The sequence below is a fragment of the Parus major genome, chromosome Z, assembly GCF_001522545.3.
Source record: "Parus major isolate Abel chromosome Z, Parus_major1.1, whole genome shotgun sequence".
Lineage (NCBI taxonomy): Eukaryota > Metazoa > Chordata > Aves > Passeriformes > Paridae > Parus > Parus major.
The window spans coordinates 49,005,410-49,028,973 of record NC_031799.1 but is presented as its reverse complement, the minus strand read 5'-3'; the positions used below and the strand labels follow the sequence as shown (position 1 = coordinate 49,028,973).

Here is a 23,564-nt window from a genome sequence, read left to right as displayed (position 1 = left end):
CTAAATAAGGTCCTGCTATAGTAAATGCTGCCTATTCTAACTTTCTTGCAACAGCATCAATAGCTTTTCAATATTTCAATACAAAGATATATTCCATAAAAAAACCATTTCTTTAAAATACCCTTTTCTCACCCATTTTTAAGAAGGTAATATATTAATAGAATTTTTTAGATCTGTTAAATGTTTAAAAGGTTTAGTAGAAACTGAGGATAGAAAAGATATTACCCACCTTTACAGTGACAGGAGGTGACTTCAGTTTATTTTCCAATACTGCATCTACTTGAGCTCCAGTATATCCCTATGTCAATGTCCTGATGAGGCCTGGAAAGCAAGTTGGAGAAGATACCAAACAATGCATCTCAATTTTATTTGGGATATAGAGCAAATTCCTTCATAAAATGATAGTTTAAGGAGTGCCATATCTGTAGCAAAGCAATCTTACGTCCTGTAGTGACGACATGTGAACTGGTGCAGTCAAAGAAACGGGGGACTTATGTAGAAGCACTGGGATATGCAGTGAAACTGGGATATGCTCTCTATAGAAAATCCCCCTTTACGAAGAAAAAATGCTACAGGTTGCTAAATCTTGATGAAGAGCAACCTACCTGTCCCCAGTTCCAGCAAACTGGGTTATTGCATCCTAGGTGTAAGGAGCCATGCCATGACTGAAGTAACCAGGTCTCAGCCTTTCCACTCATCTCATGACAACAAGAGCATCACTTCATCCTTCAACCTTTCAATTTTTTATCAAAACACACAGATAATAAAGTTTCTTTGCTCCTATACTATATTTGTCTAAATTGCAAGTCATTCCCCTTTACTATTCTGCTCCCATTCACTTTATTATGTAGGGAAAAGTACTGCTTACAAGTTGTTTGGGCTCTGCTTAGTACATTACTGCTCAAAACAGACATTGTTAAAACAACACAGCCCCCTAGTGTGGATGTAATACAAAAGTTTAATTCACATACAATTAGGAGGCACTAACTTTCACCAGACTACAGGTAGTAACAATTACAGACTTCAACTAAAAGCCTCTAAATAAGCAACGACACCAACGAAAAACTCAAAACCATAGACACAGAAAATCTGCACCAGCCAATAATCAAGAATGTAGATTTAATAAAAATTTAATAGATTAGATAGTTTATATTTGGAGTGCTTCATCTAGCATTTTTGAGTGAAGAGCTACATGCTTTCAAAAAGATGGAATTAAGTCATGGCCCTTAATTCTGATGCCTCATATCTTAAGAACTGGAAGAACATGGGGTATCAGTTATGTAATATAATCCAGCATCATTCAGCAGCTGGACTTTCATTAATCATTCTGTTGTGCCAACACAGCAAATTCAATCAGAATGGTGCCCCAGGTTAGAAGCAGATAGGCAGGATTCCCTATGAAATGAGTGAATGAGTTTTCTGATGTGGTTCTGTACATATCCACATAAACACTAGCTGCACAACAGCAGGGAGGGGACCAGAGACAACTGGTCTAATAAGCAATAATTTGGAATAAGCAAACCAAAATGTATGCATAGCTCCTCACCAGCACTCATACTCAGCTTAAATGTCTTTCCCAGTACTCTGTTTCTGCCTGCCTTGAAGGCTAGGTTCAGCATGCTTAGATTAAAACACTTTCCTAGCTGTGGCTCATGTCCTGTACTCTTCTGGAGACCTTGTGTTGGAGTCTAGAATACAGAGTGAGTGCCCTTATTTCTGATACTTAGTTATAAGATCTAGAAAAACACTGAATTTCATATAATATGAAATTCATGACCATGTTTTCATGGTGAAACATGAAAACAAATGTTAGATAGAAAAAGCTAAAAGAGTGTGTAGATTAGAAAGTATTTTTAATCACTGGGTGAAAAAGTTAGTTTAGAGAACAGGAGACAAGATGGAGGATTTAGGGTGTTGTCCCTTGTCCCTTCTTCTTTCTTCTTCATGTTCATGTGCTAGAGGTTTTTGGGTAATAGTAAGTGATTGGATAGAAAATGCCGCAGTGCATCACAGAGGTGATGGGTCATTGGGTCATTAAGAAAAATAATATACGTGTCTATTGTTAATTGGGTAAAAATAGGTATAAAGATAAAAGAACTGCGTAGTTTGAGGCCATTTTGTGTGTCAGACACGAAGTGTGCCACAAGGCCTTGTTTGTACCATCAGAAGAAAGAAATGTACCAGATTTCAAAGACTGATCTTGTAACCAGCCTGGAGAGACCTGTTAAGTTTTGTGATCACCTGTTAATAAACACGAGAAACAAGATTCTAACAAGCTCGGGAGTTTTCTTCGAATAATAAGGACTGAGATAAATGGGACTTCCCACGAGGGAGGATCCCAGAGGAATTCAGCCCAAAGGAGGCTGAGAGACTAGGGAAAAGTTATATCCACAGGGAATTGAGCCCAAAGGAGGCAAGGAGAGAGAAATTACACTTTGGAAGACTTCTTCTTCATCTGTTCCACTCCCAGTAGATACACCTTCAATACAGCTGTGCAGAGCTGCACATAGTATTCCAGTGAAGTAAAGCTGAGAATTCTTAAGTAAAGTAAGATTGACTGGAATCTGGAAACACATGATGGAATGCAAGGCTTTAGATTAGACAAGTCATGGTTTTGTGGAACCATTTGATACAAAAGACAAAAAATAAATTTTGAGACTGACAATAATCAGTGATCCCATGGACAAAAAGAAACCCTTACACACTGTTTAAAAAAATGATGATATGAATGAACAAACTAACATGTTCCATTTTCTGGTTATTTTTGGTTTGGGGTTTCATGTTTAATAAATGTGCTGTATAATGCAATAGCGTGTAATATTTAGATTTAAACTTTTGGGATCTTTCCTTCCCTGACTACACAGTCAGCCTGATTAAGTGGTATGTGGCTAACCCTTCCTACAAGCAGTAGATCTTTTCTTTTACACCTTTTATGTAATCTGTTTATATATTGCAATATTAATGCTAAAAAGGCCCATGAAACATGAGATTTCACACCCTTCCCCACAAAATCAAGTATTTAAACATCTATATCTTGCCACAAATAAGGTGAAAAAATTTTTTTCTTCTTTATATTGCAGATTGACTTAGCAATAAACATAAAGGTTTATACTACTGGGATTAAATTGCAGGGCTTTAGAACCAGTTTTTAATTTGGTGCCTATGCCCTAAAGTAATGCTGTTCTTATGTTTCTGGATCAATTAACCACCTCATCTCCCTTCCTGACTAAAGGGCTTATTTCACAATTAATCTTCAATTATCTTCTGTGAAAAGGGCATATTTACCAGCGTCAGTGATCTTGTAAAGCTAAATCAGTGTTTATAATTTTAAGATAGGCAGAAAAAATGCCATATAATTTACTCTGCACTCATGTGCATAGAGCCTTTCTTCAGCTGCTTTCTTCAGTTTCCTTTCAGTTGCTTCTTTCTTGATTTAGAGAATGCTTTAGCCACAGAAGGAAAAAAAGTAACTTTAGTTACAGTAACTGCTTTTGCAAACTAATATTTTTTAAAAAGTAGTAGTAACCAAGCAACCATATAGAAACCTTAAAGCTCTGACATTGTATTGTATCAGCTGGTGAAAAGACATTTTGTCCCACTACAAGGTACCCTGAGACAGCTGCTGCTTTTGAAACTGTGCTCCATTAAATACAGACAAGGCCACAGTAAAGTGCTATCCAGCTGACTCTTTTGGCAGGACTCACAATGAAGTGCTGAACTGCTCATGTTTCAGCTGGCATTTCAACAGTATCCAGTTAAAACAGCAGCATCCTATATCACCTACACAGATTATCTGACTCCCTGTTTTTTCAAATACACTTAGAAACAACCTGTAGTTACCAGTGATCAAAATTTCATTTACTACAATTAACAATTATACTAATTTCAAACAGTAAAGAATGTATTTTATAAAATAGCTTAAAGAAAGTTATGGTACCAAGTCTCTTAGGCAAAATACTTCTGAGAGTAAATACTATATTAAAAAGTGTTAAAAGGGGAACTAATTATTTTCTGTGGAAATTCTATTTCTGTGGAAATATTTGTGATTGGCCTCTCAAAACTGGCATCTTGCTATCTATTTATTATTCTCTATAAAATCACTATAACAGCAAAGCCTCCAAGCAGAGATAAATGCTTTTGGCTCTCTTTGGAGTCATACCTTTTTATTTATTTGGCACACACCAAATCAATCCTCCTCCACCTCCTCAAAAAATCCATGAGGACAGCCAAAATTTTTTAGAAAATATTGTTGTTGCTGTCCAAAATACAATCAACATCATGCTGACCAACTCCTAGTGCTTAATATTTGTTTCCTGAAAAAATGCTTGATCAAAGCCCAGTAATACTATTTTAAGGTTTCATAAATAATTCAATATATTCTACAAACAAATTGCCTCTTCTTCCAAATGAAATAATGAATTTATTTTTCAAGGAAAAATCACAGACATATTTAAAAGTGAAAAACGAAACAGCTATATAATAAATATTTTAAATACACTGAATATTCTTCTCTTCAGTGACACAAATCAATGCGAGAACACATGTAATTTAGCTGATCTGTTTTTAAACTAAGCAGCAACAGTACAATATCCTAAAAATGAATTAGCACTTGTGTAACCAATCACATTAAGTATCTCATATGAATTTTTTTATTTTATTTTTGTAAACAGCTTAATTGAATTTTCTTGGAATACTTCTCATCTTTTAATTTTGAATTTAATTAGTCTGTAATTAAAATCTTCTCTGTCATATGCATAGTAAACCTGTTTCATCTCTGTCACACTACATGCTAAAGTTAGCACTTGCAACTTCATATAGAGCTTGAAATAACCTTTAACAGTTCAACATGCTATTAAAAAAAAAATTTAAGGGTGACCTGGGAAACCCTGGGAAAATAATAAGTACCATATACCTCCTGAAAGTTGTCAGTAGAAGGCAATTGCATTCTAGTTTATCCTTACTTCTAGCAGTGTTTTTGTGTTGCCAAACAACTGAAGTGTGTTTTTGCAACTTCACTGAATAAACCTTATACATGTGGCTTCTCCTGGTGACACAGGAAATGCCCCTGCAAGCAAACTTTCCTCTTCCACCACAGCAGGCTAGGTGAGGTATTCAGTGCCTTAATGACCTAAGTACAGCAGCACTAAAATATATCTTTGAAACCTAACATAGCTCCACCAGCCTATCAGCACATGTAAGTTTTGCCAGCTTTCTTGATTACTTCTTTAGTTTCTCTCAACTTAAATAAAACACAAGTTGACCAAACAGCTAAATTAAATCAACCAAAGACAACACCCACAGATTTTGAGACAGTAAATTTACCTTTTAAATTGTGTGTACGTATTTTAACTTACATCCTCCATTTGCTACAAAATAATGGAAAAAATGTTGAGGCTGTTGATAACACTACAGTTAGGTACAGTTTACCCAGGTCACTGACATCACTTAGTGGATGCACACTGTAATTTTCTCAGCTGTATTCAATGAAAGTTTTAGTTTATTATCAAATTTACACTGCACTAGCATTTTACAATAATGTTGATTCTAGAAGAAATCAATCATACTCAAGAAATATACAAGAAGCTTGCTACAGAAAAGGATTTAAAAGGAAATAGGAAAAAAGAAAGGGAATAAAGAGAAGAAAAGGGATAAAATGGAAGAATAAAAAGAAAACGATAAACCTTAAAAGAATTCAAGACATAATATCTGAATAGACTAAGTTTGCAGTAATACTACACAATCGTAGGGGAAATTATCTCTGCCACTGTTGCAAAGTATGTAACCAGCTTTCTAAGTAACAACCAAGGAAAATTCATGAATAAAAATACATAATAGAATATTTTACTTAACAAAGACTACAATTGTAAACTTCATACCTTTAAAGAAAAAAATTGGTATCTGCATGTAAACAAACACACAAATATTTTAACATGCTTTGATTAGCAGCCAGATATAAAAGCAGCACTAATTCTAAAAAAAATTTAAATTACTTTAATTGTTGTAAGATATTATAGCATGAAAATTAATTCTAAAATTCTATTTATTTATAAAGGAATGCCATGAAGTGGATAAAAATAGAATTTATATTTTAAAACCTCATAAATCAAATGCCTTTTCTAAAAAAGCATACTGAAATTAGGTGGATTTTTCTACTTTCAGGGGACATGAAACAATTCACCAGTTGAATGCTAAAAGTTCAAGGTCTTCTGAATGGTTTGATTTGCTAAATATTATACCAAATATTCAAAAGAAAAGCTTTACAGTTAGGAAGAAACTCTGCTTTCTTCAGTTGTTATACAAAAGATAAGAGTGGAGAAAAGTGACAAAACTACACGGCAGTGTAAACTCTGCTCTATCTCTTTCAGGCACTTACATAGCTCTGAAAATAACATGTTCAACTGTTTATTTATAAGTTAAAAATCGTTCCTTTTATGAATTCAAATTTTAAAAAATGAGTATGCTTTTAAGCAAATCATCACATTTTAATTAGAATATTTACATTACGATGAGATGGGCCCCAAGAAGAATTAAGCAGTCTCAAATCCCTTCCAACTGCAACCATTCTGATTCTAAGTTTCTACAACAACCTTTTTGGAAGGACCAGGTTCCTGGCACAGCTCTATATGTGTTGTGACTCCCTAAGGAGGTGACCCAGCACAAGGACACCATCTCAGGGAAACATCAGCATGTCTGTGCATGTCATGGAAGCAGCACACTGAAGGCAACAAAACCACTGGACTACGGGTCAGTCAGCACAGCACAGTCTGAATGAGGAATGTCATACCCAACCCAAACATACTATAGCACTGAAGAGAAACAGACATCACCTTCTTCAAAACAAATAGTGAAAACAAAAGCTGAACAGTCTCAGGGATGTTTTTTTACATCACCAGCTTTCATCAGAGCCTTAATAGCTCTGGCTCTCATCTCGAGTTCCAGAAGCTCCAACTGTTGTGCTGATGGCTGAACATCTTCTGACGGAGGAACAGCTAAGGTTGCTGCCTTGGGCTCCTTCGGGCTGGACTCCGCCAGCCCCAGTATTTCATTCACACTCTTCTCAATGTCCTTCTGAAGGTCATCTATCTGACCAGCTCCACTTCTGACAGTGCTCTCTTGCACATCTGGGCCATCCTCTTCATTGCATGGGCCTTCTATATCACTATCATATGCATCTGCATTTATGCTGAGGACATCACTATCTTCTCCCTTGCCTGAAACACAAACATAACTATCACAGAGTTGCCTAACAGGACTGTTTTTACCTCAACTTACAAAATCACTTCTGCTTAAAGTGTTACTGTTCAAATTAAAAGAGTGAAAAAAATCTGTAAGACAACCAATTCCTCTTCTTTTTCTCCTCCAACTTTTAAAGCTAATTTATAATACATTTTTATGCCAATCTAAAAGAACATGCAGTATGGCAAAGCAGCAGTACCAGAAAAATTTATTTCCCCTATGAAGTTACATGATCTCTTTTCCTAATTGAGTTGCCATAGAATTTTAGATTAAAGAAACCTTTTGCAGTGCAAAACCGATTTTTGTTTATTTTCTTAAGCAAACCTAATTTTCAGAATGCAATTTCAAAAATTATGCTCAACAGTCTTACACATTTTAAGAGGAGTGGGACTGTAGTGCGATGCAACTCTAAAAATTAATAGAAACTCTAATGCTTATAGTGCAACTACTCCGATTTTATCACTAGTCTTCCAGACATATTTAACACAGATGTAAAAGCATGGAGGAATTTATTATTTTGGTTTTTAATTGTGGTTAAAGTTGGAGTTTATTTTTAAAAACATAATTAGAAGAAGCAGCCAAATAAAATAAAAGCAAAGCTCTAACAGAACCTGATTAATTGTTCTCTCAATTTAGCTACAACAAGACTTGCTTTTGTCACACTGGCCTCAGAAGCTCATACTCTTTCAACAGCTTTTGTAAATGTGGAATCTTAAAGCAGGATTGGTTCTAGCTTTACATGAATAATGTAAATGTACTAAGATGATGGAAAAGTTACTGATTATACAGACTTTATATTACTTTTTATTACTTTTGGTAATACCATTTTTACCACTTGCACAAGAAAAACAAGGCTTTATAAAAATCTTACACTTTTTTTTAACATTTTAATATGCTCTATGGTACCTGCATTCACTTGGTATTAATACACGAAAAGTGCCCAGAAACCTTAGGAAGATCTGTTTTTCTTGGGGCTTACAACATTCTCCCATCCAGAGGGTGTGGAAAAAAAAAATCAATACTGGCTACTTTGAAAGCCATAAATGTAATTTCTCTAGTTAAAAAACAAAGAGAGGGAGGAAAGGAGGATCAAAACATCTCAAAATGGTTTTATAAATAATAGTAATATTTTAAAACATTAGGGTTTTGTTGATTCGTCACTGAAAATTTTTTGTACTACAGATACTTAATTCAGTTACTTGCTCCTGATCACTCACTCTGAGTGTGCATACACAGCTAAGGTATGTGGCATCTCAAAAATTCCAAACAAAGCTAACAGGAAAGCAAATTCAGCTAAAGAAAACGTATGTTAAGACATATAAAAAAAAAGTTTACAGATAACTTTTATCCATTTTTTCTTTTTGCAAGATAAATCACAATTTTGAAGTAATAAAATATGAAAGCCTAAAATATAAACAAAGCTACAAAAAAATCCTCCTCACAGCAATGTGTATAAAAATGACTCATGAAATGAACATACAAGGGTCTTCTTTGATTCTCAGTAGTCTTGGCCTGTTTCTACTGTGACAGTAACTTCAAGATTAATACTGACGTTTCATAAGCAGCTTCCCCTATGTCCCATACCATTTAGTCATCTTTGAACAGTATCTTTCTAACTCTACCTTGCAAGCCACAATCTATATGAAAGATGAGACCATTTTTTTTCAATGGGAATAAACAGGATTAAGAAATTATAATTTTTCTGTCTTGCTTCACGGTATCAGTCATTGTATTACCTATCATGCTGGTCAACCAAGCAGCATTTCCATGGATCAAAAAATCAGCTGCATCACTGGATCACAGGTCAAAGCCTGAAACTCAACATCTGAGCCTGCTAATCCTAACTCATTCCAAAGTTAAGCTGACCTGTACTGATTCTGGCTGGGATAGAGTTAATTTTCTTCACAGAAGAGTGCATGATGCTGCTTTTGGATTTGTTTCTGAAGCAGTGTTGATAACACACCAGTTTGGCTACTGCTGACGAGTGCTTGCACAGCCTCAGGGCTTTCTGCTTCTCACTGACCCCACAGAGAGTAAACTGGGAGCGTGCAAGAGGCTGGGAGGTAAACAGCCAGGAGCAGCTGAGACAAACTGACCTAAGGGATATGCTCCACCATACAACACTGGCATCTGCCTTCCCAAGTAACTGTTATGCATGCTGAGTCCTCTGCTTTCCAGGAAGTGGCAAATAATCTTTCTGCCAATGGGAGGCTGTGACTAAGTCTCTAATTTTGCTTTATTTCAATGTACAGTATTGTTTCACGTATTGAAGAATCTTCATGTTGACTCACAAGTTTTCATTTTGTTTTGTTGATTGCCACCTTTATCCCACTGGGGGACAAGTAATTCAGGGCTTGGCAAGTGCCTAGTGCTGGCTGGGGTCAGCCCACCATTGTATTCTTTTTGGAATCAATTGGTCACATTAAGAAGGAACAAAATATTAAGTAATTCATGTCTGTCCCAGACTTATTAAGGATGAGAAGCTGGGTAGAACAACCTTGAGTTCTATTTAGAAACTGGAACATCCAAATCTATGTAATTCAGTGTTCATACAAGCTTTTTGGCCGACAGATGTTTAATGAGCTAACAGGCTTTATTTCCCTCTTTTGCACCTGTGTTTTTACAGAAATAAGGATCATTCCAGGCATTTCTCATTATCTTTTTATTTTTGGTAACTTTTACTTTTTACTTCATCTACAGTTGCAAAATTCATTTTAGCACACTAAGTTCCATTTTTAAATATTATTTTATCCACTTCTGCTTATTCTCTAATTCTCTCTTCTTTTTCACACAGCTTCTCAGGCTGCAGTGAAGGAGAATGACTACAAAATATTCTCAAAAGTTCTTAAAAGCTAACACCTTGAGTGGAGCCACTGTTACAGCCCAAAGCCATCATGATACTCTGGTTAAGTCATAAAAACAATTATATCACTTGCAACAGCTGTCAATTCCCTTTGATAACACATAAATGGAGGAAATCTGCAGGAAATTTGTCAGTTCTAAGGTTCTGCCATATAGTACAGCAAACAACATTTAAAAGATTATTCACAGTCATTGCAACTCACTCCTAAGAGTTTTGATGCTGTTATTATGTATGACTCTATGACTCCTTCCTTTCTCATTTAACCCTTCTCACTAAGTAATTCAGAAAAGAAACAAGTTTCACAAAGTCATTCCAAGAGAAATCTTTTAGACAGCATTCTGAATTGTGAAATAGCAGTTGCAAGAAGCAAGTTAGATCTTTGCTGAAGAGAAATGTAGCTCAGAAGAATTTGCAACATTCTTTTATTGGAAAAGCTATTTCTGATCTTTCTGCTTAGAGCCAGTAAAAATGAAAATAAACAGACTGAGACAGAAACATCTATAGTTCTAATACTTCATGCGCAAACTAACATCGGCAATTGCTGTATGTGCCAATTTAATGACTGAATAAAACAAACACTACTGCAGGCTAAAAATACTGCTTTCTTGTGTAGAAAGTACAAATGTGCACCAATAACTTACTTATCTTTGCATTTTCTATCCTGCCAATCACTGTAGTACTTGAATGTCTCACAAGCTGCATTTTTGCATTTACAAAGAGAAAATACACAAGGCAAAATATTCTTTCTCAATGAATGTTCATTCCATATTCACAAGAGACCTGTCAGTTACCTGGAATTAGTCACTGGCCAACATCGAGAGCACAAAATTTCAGCTTTCTCTACTACATACCTTGTTTTGATTCCTGACCTTCCAGCTTGCTGTCTTCTCTCAGAGAAGAAGTTGAGTCTACACTGTTATCCTGTCTGGAAACAATTAAGAACACATTTTAATCACCGTAATTTAACATTTAAGAGAACATTTTTAAGAAACTGAAAAATTTATTAGCTGGTAGGCCAGTAAGCCAGCTACAGTAGGAATAAGGGGAGAAAGAATACACAGAGAGCTAATCTGAACACTCGAAAATGAATTTTTTTGTTTTGCTTTGTGATACACAAGGATAAAGCAATTACTTCCACTACATCCTTGCATTTTAGAGTAACAATCCTCAATGGTTATAACTGAGGAACTACAGATGAGCAGTGATAAAGGAAAAGCTCCTCATATTAGGAGTTTTCTAAAACTCAGATTGTCATATAATTAAATGGTTAGGGAAAACAATAGTTTCTGCTGCACTCAAATACTATTTACTGTCTTACTTTGAAAGTAAAAAGATATTTTCATGAAATCATCATCAGCCTATCACCAACCTCTCCTGAATCAGAATATTCTTGTTTCACAAAGAGATACTTTTTTAAATGAAACTGTTTACAACTCAGCTATTACAGTGTATTCAGTACCTGCGTTTCTCCATTTCTCCTATTTAAAGACTTCTACCCTTGACGTGTAGAGTTTCAACTCTTTACACGAGGGTAAGGAAGAGACTTCAGTGAAATGTTAATATCCATCACATACTTCACACATATTAGTTACACAAACTGTGAAAATAAGATAAAATACAGGAAGGGCACAGGTGTAAGGATCCAGAATCACAGGAAGAGTTCAGCTGCCACATCATGTGAGCATTTCGACAACAGAACATCCAAATTCCTAAACTGAATGTTGGTGTGGCATTGGTTTAATCTGTATTAATATGGAATCCATGCAGCTCTCCTGCCCATGGAAGCTTAACAACACCATAAAAAGGAAGCAGTATTCCGGTATCACAGATGTAAATATAATGACTAACTTGTTTTTCAGTAATGGTCTTCAGGGTTTTCCTGAAAGTGAAGACATATCTATTGTCATCATGCTCTACAAGTTGGGTTTTTCCCATGTGGCTAATGGTTTTATCAGGAGGAGGAACATTTCTGGCCATCATGGCCCGAGAGTAAGTTATTTTCATTTCTGTTTGCTTTTCTCAAGTAGCAAAGGCTATATCAACAGACTCTCCTTTTTCTCCCACTTTTTTATAACCATTGGAAAATAAATATGTAAAGTATCATGCCACAGCTCATTAAGGAGAATAAAAAGGTCAATACACTTGCCTAGCAAAGCCCTGGACATGGACCAACAGTCCATTTATTAAAGTACATTGCTATACTAACTCATTTTCCAAACAAGATGAGAACAATCTAAATATGCCCACATGTGTGCCAGCAACTGCAAAGGGAACCACAGGTAGAAGGGCCTACAGGACTGTGCTGCAAGAAATCAGACAGAATGAAAAATGTATATTTTCTCCAGGATTTTCAGTGTCATGCAGCTCTAAGTAGATGCTTGTAATTCACCAGCAAACCTCAAGCTACTCTAGACAACAAGCATGATGTGTGGTCTGGAACTAAGGAATCAAATAGACTGTAAGATCAGAGGTCAAATTCCAAAACCAGATGAGGTTCTGCAAGTAAGCAGAGGGGACCATAATTGAGGGACCATAACAGAGCACTAGATACCGCAGATATTAACAGCATCAGCTCCTGGGGACAATCACAGGCCTGCACCTGCCATCAGAGAAGCCTGCAGGCACAAGGAGGTCTGAGCAGCAACTACAGCAAGGATACAAATCTTGCAGACTTGTGTGCCAGCAGCCAGGGAGAGATGTGGATTTCGGACCAGGTACCGGTCAGCAGATGTGGATGGAACCACCTGTTTTTTTGGCTTTCTTTCTTTGTTTTTTTAAAGCAACTCCTAACAATTTGTTATATTTAATTACTTAACTCTTGACCAAAATTAGGTTGCGATATACCCTGATCATCACTAAGAGCAGAAGCAGCTTAGGCTGCCCTTGTCCTGTCCTCCTTCACACACATACTTCACCATTTTGAACTCTAGAGTCATGGCTGCACTGGATAGCAGTGTCACCTGAAAAAGCCTGATCTTGCACCAAGAGTATCCAGACAATAGATTTAACAACTCTGGTATCACCTTGATGTTTGATGAGGAATTGTAATCATCTCTGAGAGAAAACTCAGTGACCTCTATTGTTCAAACACCGACTGTGAAACTATCCACAACCATTTTAACAGCCATGTAAAAGAAATTCCCAATCTTAAAAAAAATCACACATTGAAACTTGTAAATTTTCTCCTGATGCCTTGACTTTAACAATTACAGAAAACCCACACTCCTTTAGAAATGATCTACTATCAGCAAAATAATTTTTAGGACACAGAAGTACTTTTACAGCATGTTTTACTCCCTCAGAATTGATTGGATTGGACTCCATTGCTAGTGAACCTTCATGGCTTTCTTTCATAGGCAGGCATTCTGCACCATCTACTGGCCCAAAAGATGCATTTTAAGTTCTCTGTTCAGTTTGGCTTTCACCTTGCTAGCCTTATTTTATTTATTTGCTAGTGAGAAACAATTCTTCCCTAATTACCTGTACAGTGGTAGACATTTAAGAAAGGGTAGCACAATATCATGTCTTCAAACAATGGGAGCAGAAGACATGTTATTCTAAAATTACTTATTCTAAAATTCTAAAATGTGCATATTACCTTATACACATTTCACACTCTCTTCTTTCATACTCACTCTCCTTTCATGCTGTGCTGGCAAATGACAATAGTAATTTGGAGTTTCTCTCTTTTGTCAGCCTTTTTATTTCTCCCTCAAGATGACAGTTAAGTTCAAAGTCCATCTCCCAAGCAGTAAACTAAGCATTTTGAATTTATTTTTTAAACAGAATACCATTTTCACAGTATGATCTTTTCAGTAGAAAGAAGCTAACTACAGTTACAATTTGTTGACAATCAATGTTGTGAATTTAAATTTACCTTATTTTACATAGAGCATGCATTTCACGTTGGCATGCACCACATTAGCGTAAGACCTAACTGGGTTCACACAATCAAGTTTCTGTACACAATTTGCTACAGGAATTTGTACAGCTCTCAAAGACCTCTGGGTTTGAAGGTGATTTGGTACCTGACTCCAGTAGATTATGCAAAGTGGGGTAAAAACTCAGCAAAGGTTAGGAAAAGGAGCACTGGCAGAGGAGCAGATGGCTAAGGATTAAGACAGTAGCTCTCCAATACTCTCCAATACTGGTGGTGGGATACCATGTTTCAGTGGTAACTGGGGTTGGAGCCCAAAAGGAAAAGTATCATTCACCTAAAACTCCAGTGAGACTTGAGATCAGGACCTCTGTTATTTCTTACATGATGTAATTTCCTGGAGTAAAATTTGCCTTCGCACCTAGTTTCAGGCCTAAAAAGCATTTCCATGAGTCCCGAGTCCTTGAAAGATTCTTGCAAATTTTTGTTCCAATGACAGTTCTCAACGACAAATGAGAACTAAAATAATTAACAAGCAATAAGTAGCAAGTTAAAAAAACTTAGTTAAAAATTTAAAAAAGGAAAAAAAGTCCTTACAAAGTAGTGTTTCTCAAGAAAGGTATCTCAAAAGACAAGTGTTAATCAAGTAGTTTAATGAGCTATGAAAACTCCATCAGTCCTGTTACAGGTGAATTTTGAGGACACCGCAAGAACAGAAGGCAGAGAAGCAAATTAGCCAAATGCTAATGTATTCCAAATGATGAAAATACCCAAACTGTCCTACAGGAGTAAATATCAGATGGCAATTGCATGCTTGTGAACAGCCCAGTAGCCAGGAACACAACACATTATAACAAGACAAAACTTTAAATTGCTAACCTTTCCAAAAGAAAGCAAGCAAAAACTGCACTTTTGACTGCGAAGTAATAAAAAGCCTATAAATTCTTGAAACAGCAAATGTTAAACTGCAAATTTTCACTCGGTGAAAAAAATAAGCCCATTATGATTTTTGAAGGCAAAAAATCTTTTACCCATGCGAACATTGATGATTACAATGCTATTAAAATGCTTGTGCTTTTAATAATATTTTACTACTACAGCATGTAACTTACTTTCTCTTGTTCTGCTGGAGGATATTTGAAGGACCAATTCAAGTAAAAGAAATTGCTCAAAAACACACTAGCAGCTCTTGAATGAGATGAAGAATGCCTGCTTGGCTTTACAATTTATTATTTGGTTCCTATCAATTAAATATCTGATATTTAATTGGAAGCTTCATATACAGTAATAGTCTTTGTTTAACAGCATTCCACTGCAGATAGTAACACAGAAACAGCAACAAAAATCTGGTAACTGCTCTATACAGAGCTCTTAAGTAATAAAAGATATCTATTGCAACAGCATTTTCCAGTTACTGGCAAACATAGGCCCTGCTTCAGTTCTTTTGCATGGTTATTTCAAGATTTCTAGTGCTTAACACAGAACAAGCTGGTGACAAAATAAAGGAGCAAGTGTTTTACATGCTAATGTAAGCACGTGAAGCTTTTACATAGCTGAAATTTAGGAAAAGCCACAGGACTTCCAACTCTGGTAACAGAATGAAGATATGTGCAAAAACCATAAAAGGAAGATTGCATTCACAATTAGATGCAACACCATCTAAAAGCTTCACAAAAAGATCTTAATTTTGCAACTTTCCTGTACCTGAAGAAAATTCCCTAAATTCCTTATCCTTTTAGGTGGTACAGATGGGAAATAGGTCATTAGAGACTGAGAGTCATTTGCTTATTTAATTTGAAATTTCTTTATAAGTATTGATTCAAGCTTTCTTGAACTTCTGTTGATATATGTTTTATGTTTGATCCATTTCTGTTGATATATACAAATTGCTAAACATATGTTTGTTGAATTTATTTTCTTCAAAGGACAATAATGAAAGAAACAAAGGGATGTTACCAAACAGTTAAAACATTTTTGATGAGAGTACAACTTGCTACTCACTTTTTCCCTTTCCACATTTACATTTCCATGAAAACAACTGTGCTGGTTGTGCCTTAATTGATATTTGGTGAGCAGAGAAGCCACTCACAGAAGTAATCTTTCTGAGAGAAGCTGCTAAGAGCTCCCTCTGTGCCTGGCAAAAACCAATAGCTGTCTAGCTCTGAGAACCGACAACCTATTAAACCCTTCAGAAGCTGGGTCTGCCTCTGTGAAATTCACATTTTAAAGACAGGAAAGTCCAGGAAAGCTCTCTTCCTTCAAGCTTTGAAGAGGTGTGGACTGACCCCACTCTGCCACAGCCTGTGCGGCCCCATCGGCTGCCGGGCAGAGGGAGGAGAAGCCATCAGCCCGCAGCTGAAACTGAGGGAAGCAGGGGCTGGAGATCAGTCGTGCAGCCAGAGCAGCCACCACCCTTGTGGTCAGGCCCCTGGGATCTTGGCACAGCCCCCAGCACAGCCTGAAATCCACCACCGTGACTGCCTCAGCCACTGCCCAGCAGAAACCATCATGACCGTCCTCAGGCCCCAGGTGAGGTATTAACTCACAGCACCGATGAAATTTGTGATGATGAAAACAGTACTCCTCTCTAGAGTTAAAGGACAGAGTGAAAACACGTAGAGGACAACACAAAGACACCAAGGTCACTAAAGAAGGAGTCAAGTCCCAGATGGAAGGAGAATGAGGAGATGCCTTAGTATTGGGCTGAATGCTCTTTTGGCAGTACCATGGAGATGGACAATGATACACTGAAATATCCCCTTACTTCATGAAAAAGGTTTGGAGGGCTGGAGTGTTCAAACTGTAGACATGAGCAGAGGCCTCCACAATGAAGCAAAGCTGATGCTGAGGTAGCTGTGATCCCATGAGAAGCTTTAACAGAGAGATGACCATAATGATGAACCTTTGCCCCCAGGGAAAGACCTCTGTTCCCGGAGATGATCGCAGAGATAGATGACGAGAACCTTCGTTTCTGAGCAGTTCACCCTTAAAACAGTACCCCATAATGTGACATGGCCCATTAACTCAGCTGCAGGACGGCTGTGAAATTGGGAGGAATTTCACAATTGCAAATTTTTCCTAAGCACCTGCTATTTGTGGAAATTCAAATGCATGAAAAAAACATTTCTTGTGGAAGTCTCCATGGCATGGCAAGAGAAACTTTTCTCCCTACAAGAACTGATGAAAGAGTATTTGTAGAGGTGGTAACTGATTTAAAGTCCCAGGTTTTGTCTCTACATTGTGAGTTGGGAAAGAAGTTGGGCAGAGGGTGAAGTGTTCTGTATCAGGTGCCTCAGGGAAGCCAAGATTTTGTTTCAGATAAACATTGTTAAAGTGAGAGGCATTGCTGTAAAGCCCACCTAGTGTGAATTCTAAACTTCTGCCTCGGGGCCTGGGCCCTGTGATTCCAGGGAGTTCTGACTGGGTTTGAGCCCCTGGGGTCTCTCCCTTGTGTTCCTAGTGGTCCCTGACCCTGAACTCCACCCTGGCTCTGTCCCTCAAAACCCATTACCCTGCCTCTGTTCGGGGCTCTCTGTCTCTGGATCCGAGTTTGTCCCCGTGCTGAATAAATGGTTTCCTGAGCAGAAGCCCGTCTTGCTGGTGTCCCGTGCTTAGTTCCTGGTAACTATAGCTTCCCTGGATGTGATCCTGTGGCTGTGGAATGCAACAGTTCTGAAGGTTTTATTCTGATTATTGTTATTTTAGTTCTGTTAATAAAGTTTTCTTTATACCTTTTAAGTTTTGAGCCTGCTTTGTCTTCCTCCTAATTCATATCTCACGGCAGCAAGTGAGTAAATAATTCAAGTAGGTGCACTGGTGATTTTAGCCAGTGCTAAACCCACTACATTATTTGGTGCGTTGGCTGGGAAACTCCAATTGGTGAACCTAAACCACTACAACAATACAAGTCAGATTTAGAACAAAAAAGCTGTAACAGAAGGCAAGAAAAAGAAGTCATTTACATGAAAGCCACAAGTAATGAAGATGACCTAGGAAGAAGTGAAACAGAGAAACTGCCTTTTTTTTTATGAAAAGTCTTTTCTATTCTCAGGGCAAACAAATTCACCTACTTAAATCCAGATTATAATTAATGATTACAAACAGTGTTTGCTTATCAATACAGTTTTCACTATTTCTTTACAGTTGCACCTTGAGCCTCTCTGGTGGCTGACTTGTTGCTGAAACACAGTTTTCTGAAGTTTTGAAAACTTGCATTTATAATTATTTACACACAGGTAACAAAAAAGATGACCTAAGGCTCAAAGATTTACTTAGTAAAAAGGACTTGTGACTGTTTACAGTTGTAAAAGTATCATATTGGTCTACTTACTGAGCACTGGACTTCAAGATTAACATAAAACCTTTATTCTCCTAATTTTCTCCTATCCCTTTATTTTTCAATAATCCAAACAGCTTTTCTGTTTTGTTTTCTTTTTGTTAATGCTAACACACAGCTGAACTATGGAGCTAAGGTTCTCAGATAGCACCCAGCTATGCAGAATTTTTGAAAGGGAGAAGAAAATCCCCAATACTTAAAACATCCTATCTTGCCTGCCCAGTTTGGAGAGGTCTGAAATCCTCAACTATCAGGATACAGATTCAAGAAAAAGAGGCACCTCAACCACTGTTTGTCAAAGGATGCAATTTGCTCTACAACTATGACCAACATAATTTCTTCTTGATTTACTGCCAGTTACTGAAACCATCCTAACTGACATGGGAAAATAGGCTAAGTGTCTTCAAATACCCACTAGCTAAAAATTGGTAAATTCTGATTTTTCCTATTTTGTAGTTTTATTCATTTATTTCCTTTTTTTGAATTTTCACCAGCTCAATTTCCATGTAAGAATTTACCCAATCTACTGCATCGAAGTATCATAAATACATCTCAACAGCAGCTTTGAAACATCTTGCGACACAGAACAACCTTACTGAAATCCAGAAGCATTACTCCTGCCATACATCTTGAAGATAAAGAACATTTTAAGTATTTTTCAATAGTAAACAGCTTGTGAGATAGTCCTTAAACAAACACCCAAAATGAAAAATCACAACATATAGTTTCTCCAGGAATCAAAATCCTAGAGTATTTTTTATGGCTTATTTAATCAGCAAGTCTGTCTTCTAATTCTATTTAGAAGTTAATTGGCAAATTATCAATCACTTAACAGACACTACTCTACATAAATAGACCACTACTCTACATAAAGAGACAAAATATTTAGTATATTTTGTATTTTTTAGATTTTTCTATCTGATTTTCTAAACAGCCAGCAGAGGTCAATGTACAAAATAAGAAAAATAATTTTTAAAGCTAACTAATGCTGACTGCATTCAGAGATTACATAGGCAACAAATATCACAGAGGGGTACATTAATAATGGACTCCAAAAGAACCTTAGAAGAAACGGCATCAAAGGGCATTAAAACTGTATTACAAGGGAAAAAAAATGAAACATAATGTTGTATTCACTCCATTTTCTAGTATATTTTTATGATGAGAAGTCATCAAAGAAAATTATGCAATAACTTCAGAGCTTTTTTTGAATCAAAGACAGGATCAGAAAACAGGTCTCTGCTAAGGAAAAATACTGACCAGGATGTGAAAGTTGGATTAGTGTTAGTACCTTTCCCATCCATTTGTTCTTATTCAGGAGGTTTAGATAAACTAACCAAACCAGTAGCTAGGAGGTTACTTTAATCTGGTACATTGTCTCTTACTGTCTCCGAGGTTTATTAAGTGCATCCCAAACCTGTGAACCACCTGTAATCAGGTTTAATATATAAAATATATAATTTTATATATTAAAAATATAAAAGCTTATTAGTCTTCTAGAAACAAATTAGCCTCACTAAATTTGATGCATTGTGCGTTATAACTTTCAGTACTTCCATGTACATAGTACATACTTCCAAATTATCAAACAGGTGAACTCCTGACAAACAAATGGTCTTTAAATAGCAAAGAAGCATTTTAAGAAAAGGTTAAGAAGTGCTTTGACAAAACTTACAGATGCCAAGGTAAGAGCAAGAAACACGAAGCCTCTGTTCTTGAAACTACATTCTGTAGCACCTCTTATACAGAGTACATTGAACAGGCGAGTGTCAGTGCTGCTTCAGCTGGGGCAGGAATGAAGGACCAGAATGAGAGTTGAAGAGAAGGGATAAATCTCACCTGAACTGAAAGTACACTTAAACAATTCACTGACCTAAGTGGGAGGGGTTTACTGCTTTAGCTCACACAAAGACAATTAACCTAAATCATACCACTTCTGTTGCAGGACACAAGCATAAATGTTTAATTACCATAACTCAGCTGAAGGGTGGTATGCCACAATGAACCCAGCTATGTGCCCAAGACACAATGTCACAAAGTGACAAAGTCATGTCTGTAAGTTTACTGCTTGCTAGTAGTCACAGTTCATTGTCATTCAACTAGAGTAATTAATTAAGGATATAGAAATTGGGTCTCTCAATGATATATTTGATGATTTCTAATGAAAAATCTCTGAATTGTTCAGTCTCCTTAAATTAAGTTTAAGTGTTTTGTCTTTTACTCACTGACTGACTGAATCACCTCCAGTCTTGTCTCCTCCATCTGCCTCCTCGTCAGTATCAGAATCAGCTCCAATCTTGCCTAGATATACACAGTTTCAAACATGAAAATTTAGGAAAGGGATATAATTAATACTACATAATTAGGTTTACTCTTAATAATTAACTCTATTGCAATCAGCAGAAGAGGACTTTTCCCAGTTAAAGCAGAAGTTCTAAAATTAGACTTAGTTAAAACCAAAACTCTTATTTGTTAGTCTTCTGTTAGCTACACATACATTTATACTGGATTACAAAAAATCTGATTAGCTATTCTTACTACAATATTATGGGTGCTAAAAATAAAGTACAGATTAACAGCAAGATACTCTGAAGCACTCAGATGCAAGGAGTTTCTCTTCATTGACAAGACAGCAATATGTTTAAAAAGAAGTTCTATATCCCTTAAATATCAAGTGCAAGTTCAATAAAGCCATGAAAAACTGGAATGTCATATCCTTAATCAAAGTACACGAACTGTGTCCCTTGCTGGAACTGGGGGATTATATACACACTAATATATACTTCCTAGTGTGTGTTTGTATATATACATATATATTTAAGTTGCTAGAAAAAAATGCAAATTCAGCTGAGGCAGACTTTCTCTGGTGTACAGTGGAGTCTCAAAGTTTCATTCATACCTTCAAGTATCTTCAATAGTTTTTTTTCAGATAACAGCTCCAACTGCTCCATGCAAAGTCTTTTGATTTCGTCCATGGAACAGCTCTAAGAAGACAGATAAGACAGACCACAAGCTACTAAAAATTTCTGAGAGTAATTAAAAATGTAAGGAGTAGTCCAACTGTAATAAAGAGTTAACTTGGATTAAAGCCTCTCCCATATTCTGATCTGCATTAATGCAACTGCTATAGAAAACCAGGTCTTTCAGTTGTAACAACCACAAGAAATAGCATATGTGTGGGTGCTGTCTGAAAAATTAAGCAATCCAGACTATCAGGTATTTGACCTATGGCTTGGAGTTTTTACTGCAGCTGCAACACTGAGCACCAGAAACACCAGAGCATATGTGTGAAGCATGGAACAGCACAGACCAGGTTATTCTTAATTTTCCAGCACTTAGGGGAAGATGGTTAATGTAATTAAGCTTGTAAAGAACAGAGGCAACTGTTGAATCTGCATCCACAAACTGGAGAAAATAATGCTATTGACAACACACCAACAATTGCATATCACAACACAGAAATAAAATAGAAATAAAGAAAATAAAGGACGTATGTAAACTGCAATCCATTTCTCATGCTTGGTACATACCGTACATTGCCACATTATTTTACTTTTATTCCAGTTACTTTCACATCTCATACCTCCTAGTGACATTTGATAATTTCACATGTTCAAATGAGCTATGATACCACATACACGTACCAAAATTAGGAGGTGCTAAATAGGTTGGAACACTCACAGTCCTACTGTAAGTTTGATTCTACACTATCAGGCAATTTCCCTACAAACTCAGTAATGTCTTTCCTTGCAGCTTCTCAACTTCCTTTTCTTCTGCCAGAGATGAGAAATGGAAAAGCCTGTGTGCAATGTATCATGTGTTTAAATGAAGAAGTCCTGTTTCACTTGTACTAATAATACAACTCCCTAAGATAAAAATTTATGACAGAAAATTTACAACTACTAACAAACATCAAACAGATGACATTTCACTCACAGCCTCTTCTTCTGTACAGGCTGCTAGCCTAATTTATTTTTACTAAGTCCTATTGTTCATAGAACTCAAGAGGTATATGTTATAAGCCAGCAAAACTCCAGTTTCAATCCATAGGAGTTACAGCTTCAGAAGCTGTTTATGAAGAATGGACTTTATTTTATGTCAGACATTGCTTTAATACCATACAAAGAAAATAAGTTGCCACAAACAGAAATCAGTATTTTATTTACAAATCAGCATATTGATTATTGAACAACACTACTGAATTTACTCCTCACAATCATTAAAATCCTTTTGCATTTAACTAACCAGTACAGAGTCACAGTCTAAAGCTAAACCTGAAGTTCAGAAGCGGCTGAGCAGTAGCAAAAGGAGTAACCTGAAATAACTACTGCAAATCTTTAAGAAGTCTCACTTCCAGACACATGATTGGGAGTTACTTAAGAAAGGTACTTGACTTTGTAGAAACTTCTTTAGTTGAGAAACAAACAGGACACTTTTAAAAAGTAAATGCACTAGGCTTCAGAGATAACTATTCTTTGTTACACAAACATTCAAGGTCATGGTAAGCATATAAATAGTAAATCTATTTCAGTACCTTTAAAGTATCAGGCAGCATCTTCTGTAGTTTTTTCTCCCCTATGACACAGAAACACTGTTGAAGCATTTCCTTTTTGTCCCCAATGTAGAAACTGACAGGTTTGAGTGACACAGTGAGATCTAATCCTCCTTCTTCTATATCACTGGGTTGTTCAGCCTCTTCCACTTTTTCTCCAGAGAGTACACTGCATTTTGTTTCCTAAAATCAAGGAAGGCACATTTTCTAGTGAATTAGAGAAGACAGAAACTTACAGCTCTACCTGTGTTTGCAATAATTTTCCCTTCATAAATGCAAGATACATCTTAATGTGGACTTCTCAAGTTCCAGTGTTTCATACTGCAAGGTAACTGCAATACAGAAGCTACATTCTTTTTATAAATGAAAACATTCTTGTGCTAGGAAAATTTTTTAAAGCTTCAAAAAGTGAAAAGTACTTATAGATACTAAGTGGGAAATACTATCTTTAAATACTTCGGTGATGCTTACATATGAAAGCATACTTTAAATCAGAAGAAATCCATCTGATTGGCTGGGCAACTAAATCATAAAGCTCATCATTTACAATTATTCAATTATTGGCATACAATTCCCTGTGTGGCATAGTCTTCATAGAATTAAAATGAGCTTCGTATTAGAAAATATGTCCTCCATACATCAGTGGAAGACCTCTAGAATTAAAAAAAAAAAAAAATTAAAAAACAATTAAACACCCCCC

The 23,564-nt window shown here is 36.4% G+C and overlaps 1 protein-coding gene across 2 annotated transcripts in view; it reads right to left on the bottom strand.

Annotated features, from left to right (window-relative positions):
* Positions 1-5,472: 5,472 nt before the first annotated feature.
* The window catches only part of CAAP1 (caspase activity and apoptosis inhibitor 1), an 18,570-nt gene continuing 478 nt past the window's right edge, over positions 5,473-23,564 (bottom strand). The window contains exons 2-7 of one of the 2 annotated variants that reach the window (XM_015653305.3): positions 23,336-23,517; positions 22,847-23,047; positions 21,212-21,296; positions 20,538-20,613; positions 10,951-11,024; positions 5,473-7,211 (exon numbers count right to left, since the gene is read on the bottom strand). In XM_015653305.3, the coding sequence (XP_015508791.1) occupies positions 6,868-7,211; positions 10,951-11,024; positions 20,538-20,613; positions 21,212-21,296; positions 22,847-23,047; positions 23,336-23,347 (792 nt within the window). In that variant the 5' untranslated portion in view covers positions 23,348-23,517 and the 3' untranslated portion in view covers positions 5,473-6,867. The remainder of the gene's footprint in view (positions 7,212-10,950; positions 11,025-20,537; positions 20,614-21,211; positions 21,297-22,846; positions 23,048-23,335; positions 23,518-23,564) is intronic. The other variant, XM_015653304.2, reaches the window with a different exon arrangement.